Source organism: Littorina saxatilis, linkage group LG7 (genome assembly GCF_037325665.1).
Source record: "Littorina saxatilis isolate snail1 linkage group LG7, US_GU_Lsax_2.0, whole genome shotgun sequence".
Lineage (NCBI taxonomy): Eukaryota > Metazoa > Mollusca > Gastropoda > Littorinimorpha > Littorinidae > Littorina > Littorina saxatilis.
This window is the reverse complement of record NC_090251.1, coordinates 36,834,287-36,847,197: the sequence shown is the minus strand read 5'-3', so window position 1 is coordinate 36,847,197 and position 12,911 is coordinate 36,834,287. Positions and strand designations below refer to the sequence as shown.

The following is a 12,911-nucleotide window of genomic DNA, read 5'->3' as shown; positions in this document are numbered from 1 at the left end:
GACAGAGAGAGAGAGAGACAGACAGACAGACAGACAAAGAGACAGACAGGTTAGAACTTCAACATCTCAGGAATATATTTCAAAAGAGGAAAAATTGTACTTTCAACTTCTAAAATATATGAATATATACAGAGTGCTTTTGAGAGATAAAGACAGAGACAGAGACAGATAGCCACACAGACAGTGAGAAACAGAGAAATCCATCCAGACCAGACAGCAGGTATTTTATAAAAACCTAATCATTGGAGTGCAAAAACATTACCCGTGGAAACCCATCCTTCCAATCACGCGTTAGTGCTGTTTGCCAGCAGGTGCATCACCGGAGGACACAAGTTGATTCAAACTCAATCCCCTCGCCAGCAGCCACAGCACAGACCAACCAATTTACGCATCTAGTCTTCGAATCCACAGCAGAACTGTTTTAAACAAGTCGCACTTTCGAACAGCCGCAGTAAAGACCATTGTGATTTACGCGTCTTTTTTTTTCTTCACATTTTTTTTCCAAAGTGGTTCTGTTTCAGACAATTCACGCTAGCGAGCCGCCGCAGTAAGAAGCAACCCATTTTGATTTACGCATCTTATTTTTTTGAATCCAGTTGTACTGTCTCAGACAAATCTTTCTCGCGAACGGCCGCACTAAAGACCAACCCATTTACGCATCTTGTTTTGGAATCCACATCAGGACTCTTCCATACAATTCACTCTGCATGTCTTCAACGCAATGCAAAAAGAAAAGAAAAAAAATTAACGTAGGGTGTTGGGTATACGTTATTTTCCACACTACCTACGCTATTTTGGTTATTTATGTATTAAGAACAATCCCAGATGAAAATTCGTGTTCTCCTGTTGTTATTTTCAGATGTGTCAGGGGGTGTCGTTGTTAGGAGGGGTCGTTATGGGAGGTTCCACTGTACAATAAAAAATATATAATCATCAATTTAAAGGCTGGAGTCTACCCTAAGATTCTAAGTGAAATGCTTTCAATGTCAACATAGATAACTCGCCCAAGGGACATGATCTCCCAAAGAAAAAAAAGGAAAACAACATTATTAAAGAAATGATTGAAATTATGTATTTCAGCTCAAAAATCGTATATTTTCTTTTCAGTTTTACAAATTGACAGTACTGATTCTTGCGCAAAAGTCTAATACCGAATATTCAAGTTCCATACATCATCTTATAAAAACGGGCTTGAACCCATATTTTTTCCCTTACCTTAGCAATCCTTGAACTTACATACGATTTATCCTTAAAAATGTCATGTCACTTTTACTTACTTTTTCAGAGGTGGACTAAAAGCTGCGTTCTTCAAAAATAGTAAGGGAGGGAAGAAGCATCACAGTTCAAAATTTAACACGAAATGGGGTATTCATATTTTTAATGTGATAAAAGGGACACCAGTCCTTACCTTGGATGTAACACAGTTGTATAAATGCGTAAGGCCAAACAAAAAAATAGGTGTGGTTACGGTAACATAGCCCCAAAAAATAGGGTAGGAAGGTAGACAATCACTTTTTTTTAAAAAAATTTTTCTAATGTGTACAAATTAAACCTACTTGACAGGGAAATAAGTGTGCGACTCCGGCGCTTTCACTTTCATTGCGTTTTCTGCACTCGTTTTCTTGTTTTTGTGTGTGCTTTTTTTTGACAAATGTAATAAAAAGTTATAGGGTCGGCCCCTAAAAATAGGGTAGGTCGGGTTACCGTAACCACACCTATTTTTTTTAGGCCTAATTAATTTTTACGCGTTTCATTGCACGTGTGTTTGTGTTTTGTGCTTGAAATTTACTCTCAAAGAGAGTACTAAGGTCTTGCCCTACTTTGTTGGTCATTTATTGTCTAAGCGCTCCTTGAACTTACAGCTTAATTTTATTTTACGTTTTTCTTATTACTTAAACTATACTTTTTTCTCTACGAAGTAGACTCCACCCACTGTGGGGTTCTAATATTGTAGATATATGCGATCATACGCCTTACGCGCGTGCATATATGCGATCATACGTGCGTGTCTTTTTAAAGAAACAGTGCCAAGTATGGACGAGTTCATAAAGTCTGTATGAATATATATATATCACAAACTCCGGTAGAATTGCAAATAACGATTTTGTGTCTGTGGCAGTCTACGTTGACAACAGAGCTGCTGAACGGAACTATACTAACGATACTAATTATGATTAAGGTTCAGAATATTTGTCTAATTCTCAGCCTCATATTCTAAAGGTTTGACTTCGAGTTAGGAATAGAGCAGGGATTTTATATTGGTTTCCATAAGGACTGGGGGAAAAACAAATACAAAAATGAGCCACGTATAAATTAATAGCAAGTCTAGGGTGGAGTTAACAACAGACCAATAACTGTGATTTTCTAAAATTAAAAAAAGAACACCGTTTTGTGTAGATTTTCCACAAGGACTGAAAAATAACAACAACAACCACAACAAAACTGAGCTAAATTAAACCAAGCCTTTTTGGTCTGAACAATGTTTTGTTCCTTTACATTACAAAGAATCAGCTAGAGGGACAGTATTTTCAGTGACAACAAAAATTCTACGGCTCACATACTCTATTGCCTTGGCTTATTCCAAGAAGCATTTCAAGTCTTTCACAAATTCGTCAGTGCAAACTCTAGTTTCTCTTTACATTAAAGTTTGAGTGGAAGCGTTAAAAAAGCACACGAGGAAACACTGCATCAAACGCTTTAGTTTCTGCCTAATCACACTTGCAGCTCTTCGTGAAATCTCTTGCAATAAGCGCGGAAGTAAATACAAATTATGTCAATTTGTACAGATGAAAGACATTCACAAAATGTCTGGCTTACCGCAAAAAGCGTCGACGCGACAAAATGCTTAAAGTGCTCAAAATATGTAAGAATAATTGTTGACGTTGGCGACTTTCCTACAAGCATGCCAGGCTTACTTTTCTGCTCGGAAGTCTTGGCTAGACTTGCTGGAAACCTCCGTGCAGACAGTACACAGGGAATCAACAGTACTTAGCATGAGGTAGTCTTGTTGCTGCGGCTGGCTTGTACAGCCGACTTTGAATAAACACATGGAGACACGCGTAAGCTCTTATGATGCTTGCTCTCTCTCTCTCTCTCTCTCTCTCTCTCTCTCTCTCTCTCTCTCTCTCTCTCTCTCTCTCTCTCTCTCTCTCCCGACTAACGCCTAACGCCTCCCCCGGACTCTTCCTTTTATTCTACACACACACACACACACACACACACACACACACACACACACACACACACACACACACACACACACACACACACATTACGTCATGTCCATTTTGAGGTACCATAAAATGAAATAGAAAACACCAGGATAAAGGTATTTGCGAGGTGCACAACTCTGTGGAACAGGAGGTACAGGTTAACGGCGTTTCTGCTACTGTCACAGACCCGGCACGCCATCCACCTGTGGACACTTACCCGTGTTTGAATAAACTTTGTGTTCCAGGTGCAGCCCCCCTCCACACCCCCTGCCTCCCCTTTCAATTTGTCCCTATAGTTTGTATTCGATTCACGCGACCAGCCGAATGGTTACAATATAGAGAGCTTCATCCTGCTCGCAGCGCCAACATTTGACAAATAATGACGGTGCATCAAAAGCGGGACGACGCCCAACCCCACCCGCCTCACAACCACAAGCAATACCACTAACACCACCACCACCACCATCACAAACTCCACCAACACCACAACCAGCATTACCATGGACACAGACAACTACACCAACACCAGGGCTGAGGTATACGAAGCGAAACTGATTGCCATCCATTTGTGTGGTATGCAGCCGCACGATCGGATTTGTTGAAATTGAGATTTTGTGTGAGTTCAACCAATCCGACCCCGCGGTTTGTTTGCACCCAATTTGGTTGCATCCACGTTTGCTTCGTGCAGCTCGGCCCAGCAACACCGTCTCAACCAACAACAACTGTGCCATGAATACAAACATCATCTCACCTTGTATTCCTTCTCCGTTTCAGCCAGTGTGTAGAGGGACTTGCTGAGCTCGAATGCCGTGAGGATGGGGTCATCACAGGATAGGGACAGGTACGCCGTCGACGCCAGTCCCCGGTACGCGTTCAACCGTGACCGTGAGTGCACAAACCTGTAGTAAAACAAGGTGTAATCCGTTTATTATTGTACCGGTTTTGAGGGGCTCCTTTAGCTCAAATGCCGTGAGGACGGGGTCACCACAGGGCAGGAACAAACGCCTTAGAAGTCAGTCATATATATATATCTGAGATCCTCAACTCCTCAAGCCCTGCTCAACGTTTAGGACACTGAGACTCACACACATTCGATACCATTAAACTACCTCAACTAGTGGGCTTTACAGCACTGTCACGTTAACTAAGACAAAATTGAGACGCATATGAAAAGTGACAGCGTTTGGGAAACGGGGTGTAAGCCGCACAATACGTGTACGAGTAACAACGTGCTAAAAACCGCAGCATTTTTACATGTTGAGCTTTACGAACTCTTAGGGATCAAATCAGTGAACATACCAAGTTTTGGGTTTGTTTGGCTCACAGTTCCGAACTGAAAACCAGTTTGTTTACTCTTCATTTCTTGTAAGAAGACTGTGTTACATTTTTCAGATGTACGTGCCCATACATCACGTCTGGTTGTGGTGTTGGTGTTGGTGGAAGTGGTGGTGGAGTGTGTGTGTGTGTGTGTGTGTGTGTGTGTGTGTGTGTGTGTGTGTGTGTGTGTGTGTGTGTTTGTGTCTGCGTGCGTGCGTGCGTGCGTGCGTGTGTGTGTGTGTGTGTGTGTCTGCGTGCGTGCGTGCGTGCGTGCGTGTGTGTGTGTGTGTGTGTGTGTGTGTGTGTGTGTGTGTTTGTGCGCGTATGTGTGTGGTTGTGCGTGTATTTGTGTCTGCGCGCGCGCGCGCGCGTGTGTGTGTGTGTGTGTGTGTGTGTGTGTGTGTGTGTGTGTGTGTTCAGCGATAGTGGTTGAGCTATTTATGTATGAATAAATGTTTTACTTGTGTGCTATGTATTTTGAAATCCATGTTTGTATGTGTGTTGTACATTTGATGAACTGTATAAGTATACTTCGATGTGCATTACATTTTGATAGCATTGCGTACAGAATTGTGGCACTTAAAATTGCGCCACATAAGTATCCTCATTATTATTATTAATCCCACAAACATGGGCACCAGGCCCTTATTCATTCGAAAGCTTGACATTTATATACTAAAACAAGAAATTCCTCCGAGGTAGGAAAAACACCCCCGTTGGTCAAAGGGAAACAACCAATCTCACTGCCACCAACTGAGAAGGTTATTTCCCTTTGACCATTAATATGTCCCTCTATAAGTCCTTGTAGAATCTTAATCCACCAATAACTCCCTAACCGTGTGTTTGACTGGTCCCAATTTTTGTAAGGACCGTCTCAGGAATGTATAGAACCTGTTCACCAAGTTTGGTGACGATCGGTCCGTTCATTCTCGAGATCTATATGCGAACACAAACACACAAACAAACAAACAAACACATCGACCGAATCCTATACACACCCCTATACCGGGGGTGTAAAGATAGCAGAAATCCGAAACAGGTTGACTGCTAATGTTCTAAAAACAATAATTAAAAAAGCCACACACACAAAAAAGTTACAGTTTATGGAAAGTTTGGTTATAGACAATACGCAAAATTGACAATAACTTCGAACTATCGGTCTTCAAAGTGGACAATCAAGACACGCAACAGACACAAATCGATGCTAACTGGTTTGTTTGTTTGTTTGTTTGTTTGTTTAACGCCCAGCCGACCACGAAGGGCCATATCAGGGCGGTGCTGCTTCGACATATAACGTGCGCCACACACAAGACAGAAGTCGCAGCACAGGCTTCATGTCTCACCCAGTCACATTATTCTGACACCGGACCAACCAGTCCTAGCACTAACCCCATAATGCCAGTCGCCAGGCGGAGCAGCCACTAGATTGCCAATTTTAAAGTCTTAGGTATGACCCGGCCGGGGTTCGAACCCACGACCTCCCGATCACGGGGCGGGCGCCTCACCACTAGGCCAACCTTGCCGGTTGCTAACTGGTACTGTTACTTATTCGTGAATGGTTGTTGCTTCCAAAATGACAATTAGAAAGATCGAATTAATCTGTTTGGTGCATGTTACTCAGCAACCATTGTTCCCGTTCGTGCTATGAAAAACTCATTTTGTAAAAATAATACAATAATAATTATATCCCAGTTTTTTGTATGATGTCACAAATGCTGATAATTTGCTGCACAGCCAGGCACTGCTGCGTAGAAGACAAACAAAGCTAATGGCGTTGTCAGATGGAACGAGGACGATTAACTCTCACGTGACCCCGTCATCCATCTGTCATTGTCCAATCGGAAATGTGCGATGCGCTAGCTGCGGAGATGCCCTGGATTTGACTGCATGGGAAAATGATTTAAAGGCGAGCAAGCGCTAAGTTTTTCTGTTTGATTCATACAACTAATTTCCGTATTATTGTGAAACATTTTATTTTGAAAACACTTGCTCTTGATTACGATCTCGCGTTCTAGCTCGGAGAATCGCAGCGTGACAGTTCCGAGTGTATCTACATGAAAAGAATATACAGCATTATGTGATCTAAAGTCTTAAAAGTAGTGATTTTAAGCATTTGTTAAAAAAACGTTTCAAAATCTTAGTTCTATTTGCCGTTCCGTAAAATGCGTTAACGTTCCTTGTCCTCAAATCTAGATGTTTGCTGAAATAATTTGAACTGAGTACTAAACAATAAACATGCAGCTATTATACATTTCCCTTTCTCTGCACATACTACGCAGGAAATTGAGCTTTAATTGGATTTTTGTATGAGAACCACCTCTGGCGCACTTAGATGTGTGTTGTTGTTGGTGGTTTTTTTTTAACTCATTGTCTCCCAGGTACGGATATATCCGTACCCACTCATATAGCTCTATCTGACCAGGTACGGATATATCCATACACACATAGTCACTACATTGCATCTGCTCTCATTCGACACATATCCGCATTCTGCTCAGACTGTTAGCTTCAGTCCCTTCCTGTAACGTCGATCTAACGTCTGCATTCCAGCTTTCTTTCTTTCTTTCTTTATTTGGTGTTTAACGTCGTTTTCAACCACGAAGGTTATATCGCGACGAGGGAAAGGGGGGAGATGGGAGCATTCCAGCTGGTCTCGGCTAAAAAAAAACTTGGTCAACATAGGTGGGGTACAAAGTGTTTTTGTCCGGGGTTAACTGTACCCTCAATGCAGTTTATCTCGGACTAAAGTCTCTAAACTCGACTCCAGCAAACCGGCCAAGGTGTCTATTATTAGGTGTCTCTGTTCTTTGCCCTCCTGTCAATGCAGTTGGGTGGGGTCCTGATTAGGCCTATTATGGTCCGCTGGACCCGAAAAGCAACAGCTAATAAATAAATGCAGTTGGGTCTAAAACACTCCGTTCTACAAAATGAACATTTTCAAGCATTGTCATATTGTTTCAAGTTTGAACCAGAAGTGTGTACTATTTTTGAAAACGGTTCCGAAGAGATCAATAGTTCTTTTTTTTAAAGATAAATCAACGAGTAATTTGCCTGAGTGCTTGCTGAGCGAAATACTCTATTCTACTTCAGCGGTGAACGTTCGATCTAACGGAATACCCCCATTCCACACATCCGCCGTTCCCGTAGCGACCAAGGAACGGCACGGGAATGGGAGGAATCGGGAGGGGACCTTAATGGAATGTCAATGGACGTTAACGGAACTCCTTTGAACGGTGGGAACGGTTGGGACGGGTGAGCAAGTTCGGGCTGCATGTTCAAAATGTTAGCCATTCCCCGCCCGTTCCATATGAACGGTAATGGAACTTTACCACATCGGCAACGGAACTCATGGATCGTTAATGGAACTTAACGCAATGGTAACGCAACGCTAGCGCTCTCACACACTGAGTTGTCATACCCGCATTCCACACATCCGTTCTAGCTTCCGTTCCCAGCCGTCCTAGGTCAGACGCTGCTCAAAGATGCCAAAAACGGCCGTTTGCGCAGCGTCTCATTGTTGTGGCAGCCGTCCTCATGTCGGCTGGGAACGGAAGCTAGAACGGTTGTGTGGAATGGGGGTATGTGACCTTGGGAAAGAATTGCACTGTGATTGCAGAGCATCTGATTGTGTGTGTGTTAGAAATACATCACGATCCCCTACGGGTCGGTCGTAAATTTAGGTAATGGTGTCTGATATTTAAAACTGCGAATGTCGAATGATGCAGTGTGGAAAGAAAACAAGACACTATAATACCCATGAGTATAATAGGCACTGCATTACACCAAATTTGCTTAATATAGAAGCATCGCTATCATGAGAGATTGATGATAAAATCAATACCCTGGGAGCCTGTGTTTATTTTACAAATTTGCTGTCTTGCACACTCACAACTCACAAGGAGGCCCACCGTTTAACTAATAGTGTTTATAGAATTAGTGTGTGTGTGCGTATGTGTGTGTGCGTATGTGTGTGTGTGTGTATGTGTGTGTGCGTATGTGTGTGTGTGTGTTTGTGTGTGTGTGCGCGCGTACGTGAGCGAGAGAGAGAGAGAGAGAGAGAGAGAGAGAGAGAGAGAGAGAGAGAGAGAGAGAGAGAGAGAGAGAGAGAGAGAGAGAGAGAGAGAGAGATTGCAGCCAGAGTTCTCTTGGAATTATGATATGTTTGCAAGTTTCTGAATACACACGAACACCGTGAAGCAAACCAAGGCAAAATCACAGACAGCAACACAAAATAAAAACAATACACAAGAGCGAAATACCCATATTCTCTGACTTTCGAAATCAAGCAGGCAAAACACACACACACACACACGCCCGCACACACAAACAGGCCCGCACACACACACACACACACACACACACACACACACACACACACACACACACACACACACACACACACACACACACGCGCGCACACACACACACACTCACACACACAAATATACACACACAAACACACACACACACACACACACACACAACCACCTCAACACCACCACCACCTCGCGACACCACACATACACGCACACACACACACACACACACACACACACACACACACACACACACACACACACACACCACCACCTCAACACCACCACCACCTCGCGACACCACACATACACGCACAAAACCCTCCTACTCCTCCACCCCATCTCCCCTCTCCCGAAACCAACAACAACAACACCACCAAACACTAACTCACAACACAACACCCACCCTACCTGTCAAAAGTCTTGTGGTTGGAGCACTCGGTACAGAAGCAGAAGTAGTGATGCGGTCGCTGGATGTTGAAGCCTTTCTGGATGAGCATGTGGACGATGTCGAAGTTGTTGCACTGGGCGGCCAGCACGATGGGGGTGATGTCCGGAGCGAAGCTGGAACTGCTGTCCTCCTGATCGTAGAACCCGTGCTGGAACTCCAGCTGCATCCTGGCGCGCTTGTCCGAGTACATGGGGTGGCCGAGCACCATGTCGCATATCTTGACGTTCTCCGACTTGATGGCGTGCAGGAGAGCCTCCTCGATGGTGTCCATGGACGACTTCTCCAACAGGTAGGAGATGCAGTCGTAGTGCTCGCCCATCACGGCCAGCTGGAGAGCCGTGCGGCCTAAGTAATCCCTGCAGTTCACGTTCAGGTTCCCGTTCTCCTCCACGCACTGCTCCAAGGCTGCGAGATGTCCGGTCTCGGCGGAAGACAGGAAGCGGCGCTCGGTGTCAGTCAGGGGAACGTCGCCGAAGATCCCCCGCGCGACCTTCTCTGCGTCCGGGTTCTCACGGCGGCTGTGCTGGCGCTTATCCTGCAGGCTGTTGTGGTGGTGCTGGGTGTGGATGGACGGGTGGTGGTGGGAGGAGGTGGAGGAGGAGTGGTGGTGGTGGGCGTGGTTCGGGTCCTTGCACACATGCGGGTGCTGCTTGCTCTCCCGCGAGTTCTTGCGCGCAGAGTTGAAGGAGAACCTCCTGGTGAATGAGTGCCGGCTCATGGTATTGCGTGGACGTTCGGCGAGACGTGTGTATGATACTGATCAGCGGATGTTTTTTGAACAGAGTGAAAGCTTCTGCTGTGACTGCAGCTTCAGCTTGTTCGACTCACGGCGAAGAAGTCAGTCAGCAGCAAGTATCCATCAGCCGCGAGCAGGTCTTGTCCCACTGAAACACAGACCTGTCATAGTGAAAGTTTCAGTCAGCGGTTACATTGCATCAATCATCAACAAGACATAACCACTCTGAAGTACATGTATAGACGTAAAACGTGAAGTTGAAACACTCTGCGACTCATGGCGAGGGATTCAAGTTAACTACAAATGTGTCTTAGCTACGGACACGTCTTGACCCACTGAAACACAGGCTATCATAGTGAAAGATTCAGGTATTAGTAAACTTACATCAATCACAAGATCACACTGAAAATGTACATAGAGAATACTACATGGCTTGCTGTGTCGTACCAGATTTACACGAGTTGATTTTTAAAATATTGAACTGCGAGCGAAAGCGAGCTGTTCACTATTCAAAAAAGCAACGAGTGTTAATCTGGTACGACACAGCAAGCCATGTAGTATTCTGTTTATCCTACATACTGTACTTACGTGTATTTTACTGAAAATTTCTTGCAGTCGAGGCAGCTAAATTGAAGACGCTTGTTTTGGAACCTCGATCTCTTCTAAAGCCTCGTGCAATCTATTACGTCAAAGCAAAGAAACGTCACTCTGAAAGTGTGGCGTGACGTGTTAGTTCTAAAGATTCATCGAGGGTAATTAGCGAGCGCAATTTTTGTTTCTATAATGACGTGTCTCGGTGACATTGGCATCATAAGCAGTGGAAAAACAGGTCCCTGCCAGACTTGCTTGACATGACCTCATTTACATGATATACACACGTGTGATTTGAACGATTATTATCTCACGGGTGTCTCTCTCACGTATGTAGGATAAACGTTTGTTCGTATTTTTGTGAGTACATTTTCATTGTTATCTGGATTTTGTTCTTCTCACCAATAGTCTCAAGTTCCTATTCTGCATCAATCACAAACAAAACTGTTAAGGCAAAAAAAAAAGAGGTCTGTTTACGGTAACATAGGCCAAAAAAATAGGGTCGGTAGGTCGGGATTTTTTTTTTTCCCCAAAAAACCATATTTTTACGTTATTTTGCCCAAAAAACAAGATTTTTTTTTTTATTTTTTTCCCAAATGCCAAAAAAAAAGTCTAGGGTCGCGCGAAAAAACTAGGGTCGGTCGGGTTACCGTAAACAGACCTATTTTTTTTTTGGCCTAACATAGGATTATTACTCATTACAAAGGATTCAGCTAGCAACATATGCGTATTAGCTACGAACAGGTGTGGCCAGACTGGAACACAGGCGTAAGGTATCCGTCAGCGGTGAAACAGTACCAGACGCGAACAGGAAGAATACATTTAAAGGTACTGGCCTTCCAGCGTACGCGCAATCATCATCACCGCTACATGGAATACGAGCATCCTTTGACTTGTACACATACAAAAACAACAACAATCACCACCACAACAACACCACCTCCACCACCACAACCACCACCTTAACAACAACAACAACAACGACGACGAGAACAACAAGAGCAACAGTAACAACAAGAACAACGACAACAACAATACTCACTTCCTTCACCGTCATCAGAAGTTTTCCAGAGAGACACGTGACAACAACAATAACAACAACAACGACAACAACAACAACACGCCGCATTTTGTGCAGAGTTAAAGATTCAAGCAGATTGGCACATAGCCTAGGAGTCACTTTCACAATAGACTCTTTTCGGAAATAGCTCTGTCAGGATTTACAAGCGTTGTGGAAGACAAACAGAAAACACGATGTCGACCAGTTAAAAACAACGATTGCAGCGAATAACTGACTCCGATGTGTATGGTATGCAGTATCCAATCGATGTGATGCCCTTTTATTTCGAAAATCTGCACATCGGAGCCACGTACGATTCCCTTGATGTGCAGATTATCGAAAATCATCTTTTGCGAAAGTGGCTCCTATGCCAATCTGCTTTAAAAAAAAAAAGAAGAAAGAAAAAAAAAGAAGAAGGATTTAGACCGCATACATAGCGGGCAAAGAGAACAAAATCTACCACGCTGAAGCAACATGAGCATAGATAGCCCCCATACCATCGCTATACCGCCACCCGAAGAAAACGGCGAAAATCATTTGTGCCACTCGCGACGTATGCAGGCAAAAGCGCGCGAAGCATCAACAACAGATCAAGTTCACGTGTGCACGTGCGCACGGTGAAACGGTTTGAATGTTAGCACAAACAACACCAGGAGATGGAGGGCGTAATCGCGACGCCCACGATGTTCTTAATGCATTTGTGACATCTCTGGTTCCTTGTGTAGAGACTGACTTTGTTTTTTGAAATTGGTTTAATTTAAATTTGTGTAATGTTAAACTTGTGGGGTCCTGATTTGGCCTATGTGGTCCGCTGGACCCAAAAAGCAACAACTGTCATTGTGTAGAGACTGGTGGAGGTCTGGGCTGAGATGCAAGAGAAAGTTACCACCTGAACGGGAGCCAGCCGCAGTGTTGAATTGGTTGAAGCTGAGATATGTTGTGATTTCAACGATTCAAACCCCGCAGTTCGTTCTCTGCCGTTTGGGTGGCACCCACTTTCGGTTCGCGCACCTCAGCGCTGGGGTGGATTTGGATGGGGAGGGGTGTGGTGGCATTGCTGGCGGATTATAGTCCGGTGGGGGGGGGGGGGTGGTGGGGTGGTAGGCATGGGTAGCTTTGCATGGCATGTAGGAACAGGTGTTTTGGCTTTAGAAGAATACAGACTTTGTGGATGTTCTTTTACACTGACTGCGTAGTTTTGACTGCCGAACCTGAAGGGAATGGCCAA

At 44.2% G+C, this 12,911-nt stretch overlaps 1 protein-coding gene across 1 annotated transcript in view; it reads right to left on the bottom strand.

Annotated features, from left to right (window-relative positions):
• Nucleotides 1–10,014, bottom strand: part of LOC138971986 (short transient receptor potential channel 7-like) — a 68,345-nt gene extending 58,331 nt beyond the window's left edge. The window contains exons 1-2 of the mRNA XM_070344829.1: nt 9,257–10,014; nt 3,964–4,111 (exon numbers count right to left, since the gene is read on the bottom strand). Coding sequence (XP_070200930.1) covers nt 3,964–4,111; nt 9,257–10,014 — 906 coding nt within the window. The remainder of the gene's footprint in view (nt 1–3,963; nt 4,112–9,256) is intronic.
• Between the last annotated feature and the right edge of the window lie 2,897 nt (nt 10,015–12,911).